This window comes from Chaetomium strumarium (assembly GCF_033439665.1).
Source record: "Chaetomium strumarium strain CBS 333.67 chromosome Unknown B0T15scaffold_7, whole genome shotgun sequence".
Taxonomy (NCBI): Eukaryota; Fungi; Ascomycota; class Sordariomycetes; order Sordariales; family Chaetomiaceae; genus Chaetomium; species Chaetomium strumarium.
Genome location: NW_026944435.1, coordinates 656776 through 672225, shown reverse-complemented (window position 1 = coordinate 672225; position 15450 = coordinate 656776). Strand labels below are relative to the sequence as shown.

Genomic DNA, 15450 nt, shown 5'->3' with positions numbered 1-15450 from the left:
GGGTGAAACTCGCATTCTGCGAGTCGACCGAGCAAGCGGACGATGATGCTGAAGAACAAACCTCCCGCATTGAGGGGCTAGCTGCAGAGATATATCCCAATTGAGTACCAACGTAAGGCGCTGAGTTGCGATGGTTGGGATTCGACCAGATCCCTCGGAAGGTTGTATGGTCGCGTAGATACGCGCAGAAACGCGATGAGACCGTCTGTGGTGTTTCGAGATCGACGGGTGTTCACGTTATTTTCCTACCTACGTACCTTTGTAGAACGGTGCAGAGTTCAGGCCCATAACCCTGACCCTTTACCTGGAGCTTTGCATGGTGGAAAGTGCCTGCCACGTCACGGTGCTTGCCCAAAGTAAGTACCTACCTAAGTGGAAGCACCAATGTTGCGACGGCAACACAACTTGAAGTATCATGATTTCGAGCTGACTCGGTAGGTATAGAATTCAGTCTCGTGGCAATGGGTTAATTAAGGCATTAGGTGGGCTGAATGGCGTTTTCTGATCGGCGTCCCACGAAAGATGCCGGAAGTGCTCTTCAAGTTCTAATAAATCGTGAACAACCCCGCACTGTGCTTGTCCCATAATAAGACCAGCAAGAGCCCCGCCAAATCTGAGCAGCAACCTCGGGTCAACGATAGTGTTTGCAAATACGCGCAAGAAGGTTCACAGCCAAGTGGAAAACGGTATTTGGGCTGCTTGCTATTCTTGAGAACAACCCGAGCCTTTTGAAAGACCGCTATTGGATGAGTTTGCACTAGACGGCCTTGCCGGTCCTAGAAGTACATCCACGACTCAAGTTGATTTCGGCTTTGTAAGCACATGGAACCGACCGGAGACTTAAGAAAGGCACAAATGTCTCTTGGTTTGACCTTGAGCTAACGACATCACGGAAACAACCAACCGAAAGATCCGCCGGGCCTCACTATACGCAGTGCAATGTCTTCTCTCACAGGGGGCTCGTACCCCCCGGCTCTGGATGATGCTCTGGAAAGGGAGCGGCTGGTGCAAACCATCAAGGACTGGACCATCGCCCACGGCCTCGCCGTCCGGCCGCCGCCCGCATTGGCAGGCAACGACGCCGAGGGCGTTCTGGCCATGAGTGCGCCCGTCACTGTCTTTCCCAGCCCGTTTCCGAAGAGTTGCTTCGAGGAGGCCGTAGCTATTCAGCCCAAGTACAACGAGCTGTACGCTCGCATCAGCCAGGACGAGGAGTTTCTCGACGTTCTCGTGCAAGAGTGGGTCCGCTGTTCGCCCCTAAGGTCATCCTCCTCCCGACGCCGTCTGACCATGGCAGGGTTGCTGGCGGAGATGAGTTCATTGCCAACCTGTGGGACGTCCACCGGCGGGTGAAGGAGGAAGGCTATGTCCAAGTAGGGGCCAGATTCTTCAGCTTGGATGAATTCCGAAAAGCTGACCACGTACATCATGTAGAACCTTTCGCTCGGTCTCTTTCGATCTGACTATATGGTTCACCAAGATGGTGAACACCTCCAGATTAAGCAGGTCGAGTTCAACACGATTGCCTCTTCATTTGGCGGCCTGTCGGCGCAGACCACCTTGCTTCACAAGTATGGCAACCAACCCCCTGAACTCCAAGCCACTGTGCTGACGTCCTCCAAGACATCTCGCCCGAACCGAGTATCCGGCCCTGAAGAAGGTCATCCCGCAGTCTTCGCTCAACCTACCCAGCAACGAAAGCTCAAAGGGCCTGGCAGCCGGCCTCTACGCCGCATTCCAGGCCTACGGCAAATCCGCCCTCGGCCATCCAACCTGCGTCCTGTTCCTGGTCCAGGACGGCGAGCGCAACGTTTTCGACCAGCGCCACCTGGAGTACGCCCTGCAGTCGTCCGGTCCCGAACCGGTTCCCGTCTTCCGCCTGCCCTTCTCCCAGATCCTCGCCCACACCTCTCTCGCCCCGTCTTCCCCAACAAAGCGCCAGCTCCTCTACCGGCCTCCGCACAACCCGGCCCTCGCCTTCGAAGTCGCCGTCGTCTACCTGCGCGCAGGCTACGGGCCCTCCGACTACCCTTCGCCCTCGGCATGGGAAGCGCGCTACCAGATCGAGCGCTCGGCAGCCATCACCTGCCCCTCGGTCCTCACGCAGCTGGCCGGCATGAAGAAGGTGCAGCAAGTCCTGGCCACGCCCGAGTCGGCATCCTCCTCGCCATCGCCGAACTCGGTCCTCCGGCGCTTCATTCCCGACGACAACGAAGGGTCTGCCTCGGCCCTCTTCAAGACCTTCACCAACATCTACCCGCTCGACAGCACGTCTGCCGCGGGGCGCGAGGCCCGCCGCCTCGCCACGGACCCGGAAGCGTGCAAGAAGTACGTCATGAAGCCGCAGCGCGAGGGCGGCGGCAACAACTTCTATCGCAGCGCCATCCCGCAGCGGCTGCGGGAGATCCCCGAGAGCCACTGGGGGTCGTATATCCTCATGGAGCTCATCACGCCGCCGCCGGTGGCGAATACCATCCTAAGGAACGGCAAGCTGGAGCATGGCGGGGTGATTTCCGAGCTGGGTGTCTATGGCACGTGTCTGTGGGACCAGAAGACGGGTACGGTGCTGCATAATGCCGAGGCTGGGTACTTGTTGAGGACGAAGGGGGATAAGAGTGAGGAAGGGGGTGTGGCTGCGGGGTATGGGTGTATGGATTCTTGTCGGCTGGTGTAAGGGGCGTGGGAATAAGGGGACGGCTGGCAAAGTATGGTATATACTGTACTGTACATACATGGGGGAATAGTCTTAGGTAGGGAGCTTAGAGGTGCATTATGGCGGCTATTTGAAGTGGGAAGTAAAAATATATTATAGACTCTGCTTTAACGACGCGTACTATCGTCTTTTCCTAGAGCAGCCGTCTAACCACCACGTTGGAAGCCTCGGTGCTCTGATTTGGTTCACCACCACCTAGGTACCTGGTAGTTTCATTCTACCGCCTCCTCCCCGCTCCCCCGACCTCAGGCCAACTCGACACCGCATCGTCCACCTCCTCCATGAACGTCGCCGCATTATGCACCGTCGTGCCGCCCAGTACGACCCTGACCCCGGGAGTCGAAGCATTGATGCCGGCCACCATCTTCGCCTCCTCATACGTCGCCCCGCCCACGATGAACACCACCACGTCCTGCGGCTTATCCCTGGTCGTGCCGCCGCCTTCCACGAACGGGTACTGCGCCTCCCGCAATTTGCCCTTCACCAGCTGATGCAGCGTGGTCTCCAGCAGCGGGGAGTGCTGCGTGTACACGTTCTCGACGCCCTTGAGCCCCTTGAAGCGGGAGCCGGCCGAGCTGAAGAGGCCCGTCGATTCGAACAGCTCCGTGATGCCGCCCGTGGTGGCGGGGGACTGCTGCAGGGAGTGGTGGTACGTGAGCAGCTTGGAGACGAGGGCAGCCTGGCGGGGCGAGACGCCGCCCGCCGCGCTGAGGAGGTCGGTCAGCATGGGGAGCGAATTCGAGGGGTGTTTGGCGTAGCGTAGGGCGTAGAGGGCGACGAGGTAAACTTTGTTTTCGGGGGTCACCGATGGTGATTGGATTTGTTTTTGGATATTCTATCCAGATGTTAATACTAGGTGGGTAGGTGATGGAGGAAGAGCGTAGGGAAGGATGGACCTACCTTTAGATCTGCTGCGTGATTCTCGTTGCACGCTATACTCTGTTCAAGCTCGCTGACTTCGAGGAGGTTCTCGGTGCCCACCCGCCTGCTCAGCTCTGAGACGAGCGTGACGTGCTTGCTTACGTTGCCCGAGAGCTTCCGGAACTCGGGATACTCCTCGATGAAGCGCTTCATGTCGGCTATTGACTCAATGTCGGCGTTGTTCTTAGTCCTGGACTGGTATTGCTCGACGTAGTCCTTGATATTGCTTCCCAGGTCGCCGAAGTTGAGGTACATGTTCTTCTTGAAGAAAGGGTCTTGGTCTTGTGATAGTACAATCTCCTTGAGCTCCGGCCTGATATCGGGCACCTCGCTGAGATCTACCCTGCCGTTGTTGATGCCCAGCAGGTGATGTACCATGGCTTGGTATGTCCACTGCATGAGTAGCGGGGTGATGGGGTCTTCCCTCCGGTCCAAGATCAAAAGGAGGGGGGGCGTGTCGACTTTCCGGAAGTCAAATAACTGATCTTCTTGGGTCATGTAGTACCGCACCTCGGAAGCAAGCTTTTTCGCTAAGGGGCTGGTTCTTTGGTATCTGATTAGGGGCTTCTTCTTGAGACTTAGGAGCATGGCAATGATGCCTTCGGTGGCCCGTTGCAGCGAATTCGTGTTCCAGGTGTCCGGGCTGCCACTCCATATCCGGTGCACGGGTAGAGACATGTTGAGGGAAAAGAGATCCGGGTTGATGACCACGTAGTCGAGGAAGTACTCCTGCACCAGCTTGACCACCTCATGGTCATCGGCCTCTGCCAGGCGCTCTAACGTCGACTTCTTGACAACGTTGCTGAAGAACAGATGGTACTCCCCGTACTTGGGTTCCCGCAGCTCATCGATGAGCTGGCCGATGGAGTCTGGGTGTGGCCTCACAAAACAGAGACAGCGCAGATGGCGCATCTTCTCGCGGTTGGGGTTATCGAGGCGGTCTATGAGATAGACCTCGTGGTTCAGCAGGGCTGACTGCGACACAGCGCTCGAGATGAAGTGCAGCGTCTCCCTGTCCAGCAGCAAGATCTTCATTTTGGCCGGCGGCGCACCTGTTGTGCTCTCGCCGGCCGACACCATTTTGGTGACGTAGCCCGACGTGGCCTGCACTACATCCATCTTCCAGTCTGTACTGTAGTAAACGGGGTTTTCCGAAGCAAGCAAGCAATCAATTCATTGAAAGTTGGCGACGAGGTGATATCCTACGTAGGAATCAATGGATGGGCCGGGCCATATCTCAGAAAGGACGGACGGACGTCACGGAGTATGAACTGGGCGGCTGGGGCTGTGAGTGACTGAGTGTAGTGGCTTTAGTTCGGTGTAAGAAGGATGGAAGCTACGGCGGCTTTGATGATGATCCCTCGATGGATGGCGGCTTGATGAGGTCGCCAACTGGCCCGCTACGGCTGCATGCCAAGACCGGCGTTCCAGGGGCTCGGTGCGCTCGAAGCCGATAAGATAAGGAGCTCACCTGCTGTAAATTCCCGTCCTCCACACCATGTGCGACGTCACCGCGATTGCAATGTCAAGCTACCGAAGTCGTTGCCCGGTCTGGGAGTGTCATGACGGACAATATGGCACAAGATGTCTGTCCCGCCAAGTCCGAGCCTACGTGAGTAATTTCCAACTATCTTTATGCTCGAAGGCTCAATTGCAATTTGCAGATCGCTAATGATGGAGTTGTACCCGGGGCACAGGCTTTCCTTCACCCAGGGTTTCATCTTGGGCCAGATCTCGATAGTACTGCTGATCGCCGCATTCATCAAGTTCTTCATCTTCGGCGACTCTCCTTCCCCTGACGTGACGGCCTCCCTCCGTGCCACTGAGCGGCGGCAACGGACGCTCGCGCATAAGAGAAGTCTGCTGAGCCTGCGTGAGTCGGACACTCACCGACAAACCGGCCAGCAACCCGCGCTCAATAAAAAGATATCGAGCATCCTGCGTCCGGGACCACCCACGCTGACGATCAGCTCCATTCTCGACAAGACCTATTATAAGGTGGATAGTCATCAGCCAGAAAGCTTGGATTGGTTCAATGTGCTGGTCGCGCAGACTATTGCGCAGTTCCGCAGCGACGCTCAACACGATGATGCCATCCTCACCTCGCTCACAAAAGCGCTGAATGGAACATCGCGGCCGGATTTCGTGGATGAAATCCGTGTTACCGAGCTGAGCTTGGGCGAGGACTTTCCCATCTTCAGCAACTGTCGCATCATTCCCGTGGACGAGGATGGCCTCAGCGCCAAGGCGGGCAATAAGGAAGGCGCAAGGCTTCAGGCTCGGATGGACGTCGACCTGAGTGACATGATTACGCTGGCCGTCGAGACGAAGCTGCTCCTCAACTACCCGAAGCGCCTCAGTGCCGTTCTGCCCGTGGCGCTGGCCGTGTCAGTCGTCCGGTTTAGTGGCACGCTGTCCATCTCGTTCATCCCGAGCAACCCGTCTGAGAACACGCCCACGAAGATGACCTTCACCTTCCTCGACGACTACAGGCTGGACTTTTCCATCCGCAGCTTGCTAGGGAGCCGGTCGAGGTTACAGGATGTGCCCAAGATCGCGCAGCTCGTCGAGTCGCGGCTCCATCGTTGGTTCGACGAGCGATGTGTGGAGCCGCGGTTCCAGGAGATCGCGCTGCCCAGCATGTGGCCGAGGAAAAAGAACACGCGCGGCGGCGACGAGGCGATCGCGGACGTGGAACGCTCGTTGGGCAAGACAAAGGGTATGGATATCGCCAAGGACATGCGAGAGGAGGCCCGAAAAGAAGTTGAAGCTGAGGCGGATGCACGAGCTGATAGGGTACACGAATCACTGAGATTTCGACGGCGGCCGCGAGCCGAGGATGCGTTTTCCGCCTCGGGGTCCATGCCAGGATCAATGCCGGACCTAGACATTCCCACATGAAATGGTTCGGACGAACAAGAGAGTATCAACCGCTTACGAACCCCAGAGGCCTCAACGAGAACACGTAGTCTCTCATATGCGCCTCATACACCTTTTAACGGCAGTCGTAGACTCGGTCGGGTCGGGCCATGAAGCTAATCCCAGCCAAAGCGTCCCTGGCTGTTACCGCGCATCCAAAGAGAAGAGAGATAGCCAGGCAAGCCGTTATATCTGAGGTCACATCGAGTAGGTGACTCTTGGTCGACCGGATACCGCCTCGTTTGAACAAACGACAGGACAATTAGCCCCCCTCGCCTCGGTGAGCACTCGTTTGTTGGCTTATGGCACCATGAGCAAAACGGTGGAATAGTTAGGGGATGTATGTACATCGCCCCTGACATAAATAGGCACCCATCCCCTGGTCAATGCACCATCGAGAGAACACAGGACGGGTAAACTTTAGGAGTTGAGAGTTAGGTGGTCTGCCACTTTGTTTAGCACAACAGGAGTATTGGCAAGGCAGTGGGAAGAGTCATAGGTAACAGAAGCGGCATGACTTTGAGCTGTTGCCTGCAGCCCATCTGGCTCCGGCAGCCTTGTCTCATAAGGTGGAATACCAGACAGACATCTTCTACCTGCCAAATTCCGGCGGGTGTGTTGTGTAACTATATGGAGGTTGGAGCCTATGTAAATAATAAAGGGACTCTTTAAAGTGGGACGAGATCATGAAGCACATGCATGTGACAAACTGAACCCATGCCAAGCCCTTTGGCACTGGTGAGTGATCCGGTGATGTCACGCAAATGATCCCTGTCAGGGTCCAGCTGCCAAATTCTTGGTTCAACAGTTCAACAAAAACAGAGCTCCTTTTTGTGTAACGGCATTTGCGGCGAGCATAACGAGTCCTGCACATTCTCTCCTCATATAGTATCCGTACAGTATCTTGCGCCCACTCCTCCGGGAGGCCACCTTGTGCAGCCTTCGCCGCTCCATTTCTCCCCGAAGACAAGACAAGTCGCCTCCAACAGCACCGAGGCTTGATCCCCAAGCTCACAGAGTAGCTCATGTGTGGTGGGATGGAATAACACGACTACAAAGCTTCGACTCCTAAATAAATACACTTGCGATTCTGGAACCGCGGTCTTTTCCTCGCCAAGATGATACCACTAATAGATAGACGTATGAATACCACATCGCGACGCTTGAACCATGGCGATTTTGAAGCTACTAGTATTCGGCTGACGCACATCGCAGCATTTATCTATGTGGCCGACAAGCTTGGCGCTGGCCCCGATGAGTGTATGTTGCCTCTTTCTGCTGGTCCATCAAGAGAAATTCGAAAGAGCTGATAGATTCCTGGCGCACTAGTGAAGCTCATCTTCTCCCTTATCCTATCCTACCCTCTCGCCGGCGCATTGAAACGAGTTCCCGATGCCCGGCCCGCATACAAGAACCTTTTCTCGCTCAGGTGCGATGAGCTACCCGGAGCTGAACGGCGACAAGCTATAGCACCTGGCTAACTGCCCACTGCAGCATCTCCCTTTTCTACCTCGTCGGTCTCTTCGATCTTTGGGATGGCCTCCAAACGATGCTCATCTCGGCGGCCGGCGCCTACGCCATCGCCAAGTTCCTGCGCGGATCGCCCTACATGCCCTGGGTCGGCTTCGTCTTCCTGATGGGTCACATGAGCGTGAACCACATCGCGCGCCAAGCCGCCAACAGCCCGCGCAGTGTGGACATTACGGGCGCGCAGATGGTTCTGGTCATGAAGCTCAGCGCCTTCTGCTGGAACGTGGCGGACGGCCTGCTGCCCGAAGCCGAGCTCTCCGATCATCAGAAGGACCGCCGCCTTGCAGAGCTACCAAGCCTCCTCGACTATGCCGGCTTCGTGTTTTTCTTCCCGAGCATGCTGACCGGCCCGGCCTTCGACTTCGCCGAGTATCGTCGCTGGCTCGACACCACCATGTTCGAGGTGCCCGCCGGCATCGACCCGGCCAAGAAACCGCCGACAAGACGCAAGCGCAAGATCCCTCGCAGCGGCACGCCGGCCATGATCAAGCTCGTGACCAGCCTGCTCTGGATCTTCGCGTTTCTCCAGCTGTCTGCCTACTTCGACCACTCCGTCCTCCTCGACGACAGCTATCTCGAGTACGGCTTGATTCGCCGGGTGTTAGTCATGCACATGGTCGGCTTCACGGCGCGTACTAAGTACTACGGTGTATGGACCATGTCCGAAGGCGCCTGCATTCTCGCCGGGCTCGGCTACAAGGGCGTAGATCCCGCGACAGGTAAAGTCTCGTGGGACCGTCTCCAGAACATCAACCCGTGGGGCGTCGAGCTTGCGCAGAACACTCGCGACTACCTCGGAAACTGGAACATCAATACCAACAAGTGGCTGCGCAACTACGTCTACCTGCGCGTGACCCCGCAGGGCAAGAAGCCCGGCTTCCGCGCCAGCCTCGCCACCTTCACCACCTCGGCTTTCTGGCACGGATTCTACCCAGGCTACTACCTCTCCTTCGTGCTTGCCTCCTTCATCCAGACCGTAGCCAAGAGTAAGCCCTCAGCCTCTGTCTATATACTATACCACCCCCTTTCCCAACAACTCCCCCCGGGGCCCGTCACAGCATCGTCCCACCCAGCTAACAACTACGACAACAACAACAACAGACCTCCGCCGAACTTTCCGCCCTTTCTTCCTCGACCCCAAAACCGGCTCCCCGCTGCCTACCAAGCGGTACTACGACATCGCCTCCTGGCTGACCACCCAAGTCACCTTCTCCTTCGTCGTGATGCCCTTCCTCCTGCTCTCCTTGTCCGAATCCCTCCAGGCCTGGTCACGCGTCTACTTCTACGGCGTCATCGGCACTGCCGGAGCCATGGCCTTCTTCGCGTCCCCCGCCAAGCGGTATCTGAAGAAAGAATTGGAAAGGAGATACGCCAAGGTCGGGGTCGTCGCTGTGCCTACGACTACCGGTACTGGGAAGAAGAAGGCTACTACTACTGCTACTACTGAGGCTGCCGCGGCGCAAGCTGCTGGAGACGGCGGCAGGGCTGGCAAGAAGAAGAAGGAAGGCGAAAAGGCCTTTTATGATGATGAGAACCGTAGTCGGTCGGCCAGCTCGGATAGCTTGGCGTCGCGCGAGCCGGTCATGGGGATCACGCAGGATCTGGAAAGGGAGTTTGATGATGCCATGAGCGAAATTCGGGCGTTTGAGGCTAAGAAGAGGAAGTGAGCCAGCGAGGCCAGGAGTGAGTGAGAAGGGGATGATGATGGGTTGGGTTGAGTTGTGCGAGAGAAAGAGGTGAGGGAGAGGAAAGAGAAATAGCCTGATGCGTATGTATGGCTGCTAACGAATGTTTGGAACAAAGTCGTCTAATAAGTGAGGATAGAGGGTAAGGTACATAGCGCGGGTAATACCACTCGACTGGCTACCTAGATGTGCGAATTGGATGCATGGCGATATCTACATCTTGCTGGTGTGCATAGCTGCCTAGGTAGGTGGGTAGGTAGGTACTCGGGCATTCAGACGGAGATTCTAGACGGGTCGTACACAAAGAACCTGGTTAGATTCACATACGTTACAATATTGGCTATCGTAAACGTACTCCGCAAAATATTCACAGCTACCAACTACCGCACCTAATCATAAAGGCACAATACCTTAGGTAGCTAAGAAACTAGTTTAGACACTAAAACACTAAAGTGCTAGCGAGCCTGGGTCTCATGTGCTGCCATAAGCTCTGTAAATATCATCATCATGTGAAGCTTTTCGAGTTCCCCGCCATGACAGATCGATATCCATGATATCTCCCAAGAACACAAAAAAAAGATTGTAGCCTGAAAAAAAAGGATGCCACGGTGACAGGCTTGCACCGAGAGAGACCCCGCAAGCAAATGTTCACAGCAGCATCCCGCCGCGCAAAACAGTAAAAGCCCGCCTCGACTCCAAGCTTTCGAAAGAAGACCACGCAAGCAAGCAAGCAAGCAACAACCGAGGTTGGGGGGGTATCTTGCAACTTCTTCCCCTTAAAACCGAAAACCGATGATGCTCCCTCTCCGTTTCGCTCAAAAAACAACACCACCATCATATATGGCAGAATCGTGATGGTGATAATACAACATGACGAAGAAAGTGAATTGAAGGCTTGAGAGGATGGCGCAGAAGGGGGAGAAAAGAAAAAGTCGAAGAAGCGAAAGTTGGTACATTTCGTGACACCCTGATTGGCGTGAATGAGGTTGCATCGCAAGAGTCTATTGTTGCGGCGAGAGAGATCCCCGATAGGAAACCGTCAGGCGTAGAGAAGACCTCCCGTCGTGGAACGTGTCGTAAAAATCGTAATGCGCGGATATGTAAAGCCGGAAGAGGGACATGCCAAGTCTCATGTCGTCGGGAGGGGGTGAACGAGACTGGGAGAGTGCGTGCGTGCCGTGAGTGTCGATACTTGAGCCGGAAAATAAGGCAGAACATCCCATTCTACTAGCGGTGGCCCCACCCTTGCCGGACACCAACAACTGCGAGGGCGATGATGGCGCCAATGATGAGAAGGCCGACGACGGACATGCCTCGATTGAGATTACGCCACCACCTGGCGCTCTCGTATCTCAATTCGTCCAAGAGTTGCTGTTGGTACCGAAACGCTGGATGAGGGGACCCGAAACGGCCTTGGCTATTTTCGACGTCCAACATCCGAAGCTTCGGGTTAGGCGGAAGTGGAAGCACTGCGGCAACCATCCAGGCGAGGGGAAGAACAAACCCGAGAATGAAGAGAATCACTTGGATGTTCCTTTTCCCCAGAATACCGCTGTCCGCCGACCAGTTCACACTCGGGGGGTCCCACACGCTGTACCGACTGGCACGACGATCCGGCTGGAGGTGCGGAGACCAGATGCTCGAGGTCTTCTCCCGCAATGACCTAAAGACGCGGTGATCCTGGGGTGGCTGGGCTGGTGAAGGGGCTGGCGAGATCTCCATAGAGGCATGATCGGGAGCCGGACGCTGGTCTGCGGCAGGTTGGACTTCCCTGGCACGTCTCCGCGGGCTGAAGATGGCCTGAGGGAAATTGAAATTGTCCGAGTTCGGGGATTCGCTACCGAGGAAGCCCGAGCTCGGCGGCCGGCTATCACTCGATTCGGAGACGGTCAGAAAGGACGGGCGGCGGCCGAGGAAGCGTCGTTCGCCAGAGCCATAGTATACCCTGGAGCCCATGCGTCAGCATAGGGATTACAGCAAGTGTTGATTAAGGTCTCGATCCTTACCTAGCCCAGGCCGGGACCGTTGAGGTGAAACTATTGGCGCGCGAGCTGGCGCCGGAATGAAGAAAAAGGGTGGATAGTCCGGTTTGTGACGGCCTGTGCTCCAGATCCGCCAGGCCATCCCCGTGTTCGTCTTGGTCTCGAACCAGCCGTATCCCCGGCAGGCCACCTCTTGAATGGCTTGGCCGCGGGCGGTCGAGCGGGTCGCTACCTGACGCAGCGGCAGCCTCGTCGAGCTGTAGGGCTATTGAGGAGGATATGCTGGGCATCTGGCGGCTGTGCATCGAACTGACCCAGCCAGTGCTGCTGCGTCGACGGTGATGTCCGGCGCCTTCCGACGACAAGGGGGAGACAGAGCGAGCTGGATCGCTGCCGCCCTCGCTCTCGGACATTACCGTCGACAGTTGAGAGCTCCATTGGTGAGGGTGGGAGTGCGACATGACGGGGGCCGATGGCCGCTGGATGAGGGCGCCCTGGGGACTGGAAGAACCGGATCCCGGCGTCTGTGGTGGCGCCCATGGGAAGCGTTGAGACGATGACTGCGCAAGGTTGAGCACCGCCGGCGCCGCTGCGAACGCCAGAGAGGGATCCTGGCTGGTGACTATGGACGACAGGCTCTTGAGAGACTGCACAGACCCGGTACGGGATCGGAGGGTCTCGCGCGACCGCTGCTTGTAGTACCCGAATCTTTCGTGTGACCTCTTTTTGATCGGCCTCAGGGGTGGGACAACCAAACTCTCCTGTGAGTACTCCGGGCGCGGCTTTCTGACGACGGTGGCTAGAGACGACGAAGGCGATTCTGACGCCGCACCGTGCAAAACGTAATTCTCGTTCCCACCATGCGAGGTCGCGGGGGGGCTGCTCGCATATGCCGGCGACGACTGGCCCAGTACTTCCCAGTTCGAGGCACTGGCAGGGTTCAGATCGAGGCTGTCGTTCGAGTCCTGCGCACTAGATCCTGGGCCATACACCTTGTAGTTTGTCGCTTCTGAGACTGTCTCGATTGTCTGGTTAGATGCAACGGACGAAGACGATGTCTTTGGCACCACCGTCCGAGTAGGAGTCTCGTCGTCGCCAGGGGTAGTGGCAGCTTCCGGTAATGGAGCAAGTTGCGTCTCGGGCGTTGAAGTGGATGTGTTGTACACTGGTTGCTTCCCCTTCTTCTCGGGGGTCGAAGGCACCTTCCGAACGCCACCAATGAGGCGGTAGTTCCAGGGCGATGAGGTAGTAGCAGTGGAATCTTCTGCGAGTTGCGTGGATGAGGATGCCCGGGACGATGACGTGGAATGCGGCTCTTCCGAAAAGCTCTGGTCAAGGATGACAGTACTTGCGCCTGTCAATGGCGTGCTCGCGCGGCGGTCGCTCCACGTGTCGATCGACGGACGGTCTTGCGCGCTCGGAGTTCTGGAAGCGTAAGACGGGTGAGGCGATGTAAGGCTGGGAGAGGCCTCGGGTAGCGGCTCTTCGGGCACGAGAGAGAAGGTTCCGTTGGGATGGACGGCAAGTCGCAAGCGCCGCGACAAGGATCGTGGGCGGCCGTGTGTGGAAGAGGCAGATGACGAGGCGCGGGAGCGCCGCGACTCTGACACATCGGGACCGGTGCCGGTGATGGTACTTAATGAAACTTCAGATACTGATCTCAGATGACGTGCGGTTGGATAAGCGTGCCCCACGCCCGAGGGGCTGGCCAAAGGTTTCACCCCTGAAACCCTTTCATCCCTGAACTTCGCCAATGAGGCACCCGAGCCCGAAGGCGACGACAATGCGGGCCCTTGGCTCGCACCGTGGCCCTCTGTCACCTCATCCTTCCAGCTTGAGCGTCTCGTACGGTCGGTTCCGCTATTGGCCTGGTCATCGTAAATTCCAGATGATCGACTGCCTGCATTCTCGCGCGACGACGTCTGACTGGGCGCCCGCTCTTCCGGGTCGAGCCTGGGCGGGGAATATGGGACGAGGCGGATGCCGGCCTTGCTGTTTTGCGATTTGGATCGCTCTTTGGGGGGTGTTGTTGGGCCATGTCGCGTTGGTGGCGACGACATGGCTCTGAGACGGCCGAAGCTCGAGGCCGGGAGGTTATCGATCCGTTAAATCCTGCTCCCACTCTACAAGCTGGGCAGTGAGCTCCGTTCCATATCCTGGTCATGCGCGCGATCAAGTGGACAATCAAGCGAGGCGAGCTCTGAAGCTCAGACAGGGCAGTGCCGGGGGGTTCGTTTCGTCCGAAGAGGAACGTCGTTTCGGTCGGTATAGGTAGGTATATATGAGGGAGTGTCTGCCACGTGAACAATGGTTTTGAATGTCCGATAAAGTTACGGTTCTGTACGGAGGGCCGGAGATTCGGTCGTTGGAGGCCGGAGATCGCGGCCGATGCGTCGTAGCACGGGAGGCAAAATATGATTAAGCGTTATGATGAACTATCAAGGACCATCCTGGACGGACAAGGCGAAAATGAGCGCGCCGCAAAGAAAATGAAAAAAAAAACGTCACAATGACTGAATGATAGACAAGAAGGAGGATGTCTAAGGCAAATATCAATTGGGCATTATAGGCGGGCGAGAGAGAGAGAGAGAGACCGGCGTCTGGCGAAGCACCCGAGATCCAATGGCTGCGATGCGATATCCAAAGGGACGGGTGGACGTCAGACAAGGGCGCCTAGCTCGGCCAACGCCTAGTACCGTCCTTGATGTTTCGCCTTTGGCACCCGGAGAAAATTTGGAAGGAGAGGAGGCGTGGGTTGCGTGGAGGAAGCTTTCGAGCTCATCCTAGGATTGTAATATTCCCGCAATCGCGCACTAAATGGCCGGGGTTATCCTTCGGCCATGGATTTCTGCAGTGCACAGGAGCAGTCACTACAGAGAACCTGGAAGCTTTTCCTGACCGCTGCAAGCTCCCAGAGCAACACCCCACGAGGCTGAGAGAGGTTAATTTCGCATTCCCCACCGGCTCTCGAGCTGTGATAGGCCAGCCGCTTCTCTGCCTGTCCTGTTTTGCGTTAACGCAAATCTTAAGATCCGGGGCTTGTTCGTTTTGGGGAAGGCTCAGCACTCTTAGGGTTAGGACATTCCAGAATCTCCGGATGAGGATCCCTTTCCCCAGTAAAGCTCCACGGATGAAACACACGAGGCGGTGGCTGGTCTGTCTCCCGATCATCACCAACTTGTCCGGGTCGGCGTTCTGCGGCCAGAACCAAAACCGCTATGATGCCAGTCTGAAATACTACAAGAAGGGTGCGGTTCTGCATTCCCGGCTTGAAGACGTCTGACCGGGAGCGAAACCACAGGGCACGATGGCGCGTCGACAAGCGCCTGCAGGAGTGCCCCCACAATGGCCGCAGCTACGCGCAAAGTTCGCAGGCGTCGAGCCTGGGTCTTATAGCGAGTGATACATACACTACTTTGTGCGCTTCTACTGGGAAACGACTCACCGCCATAAATTGCTGTCTCTCGGCCGCATCCGAGAATCCGGCTTCCGAGAGAGAACTAGAAGCCTTCCGTCGTTGTCGCGGCCAAGTAAATGCGGCTGCTCAATTCCGTGTATTCTCATGATATCGCCGGCCGCATCGTCGATTTGTCCCCCCTTTCAAGTTCTCGGCCCGTCTAGCCAGCTCGCATGCAGCAAAATGGCACTTCACGGATGAAATGGGTCCCTTGATACGTGTTCAACGGTGGTGGGAGCGAAC

At 56.7% G+C, this 15450-nt stretch overlaps 5 protein-coding genes across 5 annotated transcripts; 3 read left to right on the top strand and 2 right to left on the bottom strand.

Annotated features, from left to right (window-relative positions):
* Window positions 1-650: 650 nt before the first annotated feature.
* Window positions 651-2843, top strand: B0T15DRAFT_292328 (glutathione synthase). The gene is made up of 4 exons (XM_062863731.1): window positions 651-1238; window positions 1298-1373; window positions 1435-1571; window positions 1624-2843. Exons 1-4 carry the CDS (start codon window positions 940-942, stop codon window positions 2672-2674), a joined length of 1563 nt encoding a protein of 520 aa, XP_062717899.1. The 5' UTR covers window positions 651-939; the 3' UTR covers window positions 2675-2843.
* An 87-nt stretch (window positions 2844-2930) lies between these two features.
* Window positions 2931-4753, bottom strand: B0T15DRAFT_514173 (Sec1-like protein; the record flags this gene model as incomplete). Its single annotated transcript, XM_062868099.1, has 2 exons — window positions 2931-3548; window positions 3614-4753. The coding sequence occupies 2 exons, from the start codon at window positions 4751-4753 to the stop codon at window positions 2931-2933; spliced, it is 1758 nt and encodes a 585-aa protein (XP_062717898.1).
* A 455-nt stretch (window positions 4754-5208) lies between these two features.
* Window positions 5209-6535, top strand: B0T15DRAFT_404404 (uncharacterized protein; the record flags this gene model as incomplete). The annotated part of the gene is made up of 2 exons (XM_062865250.1): window positions 5209-5246; window positions 5332-6535. The coding sequence occupies 2 exons, from the start codon at window positions 5209-5211 to the stop codon at window positions 6533-6535; spliced, it is 1242 nt and encodes a 413-aa protein (XP_062717897.1).
* An 803-nt stretch (window positions 6536-7338) lies between these two features.
* Window positions 7339-10075, top strand: B0T15DRAFT_542008 (MBOAT, membrane-bound O-acyltransferase family-domain-containing protein). Its single transcript, XM_062869902.1, has 5 exons — window positions 7339-7693; window positions 7769-7813; window positions 7883-7982; window positions 8048-9069; window positions 9185-10075. Exons 1-5 carry the CDS (start codon window positions 7672-7674, stop codon window positions 9748-9750), a joined length of 1755 nt encoding a protein of 584 aa, XP_062717896.1. The 5' UTR covers window positions 7339-7671; the 3' UTR covers window positions 9751-10075.
* Window positions 10076-10995: 920 nt separating this feature from the next.
* On the bottom strand, window positions 10996-13810 carry B0T15DRAFT_404370 (uncharacterized protein; the record flags this gene model as incomplete). Its single annotated transcript, XM_062865248.1, has 2 exons — window positions 10996-11713; window positions 11775-13810. The coding sequence occupies 2 exons, from the start codon at window positions 13808-13810 to the stop codon at window positions 10996-10998; spliced, it is 2754 nt and encodes a 917-aa protein (XP_062717895.1).
* Between the last annotated feature and the right edge of the window lie 1640 nt (window positions 13811-15450).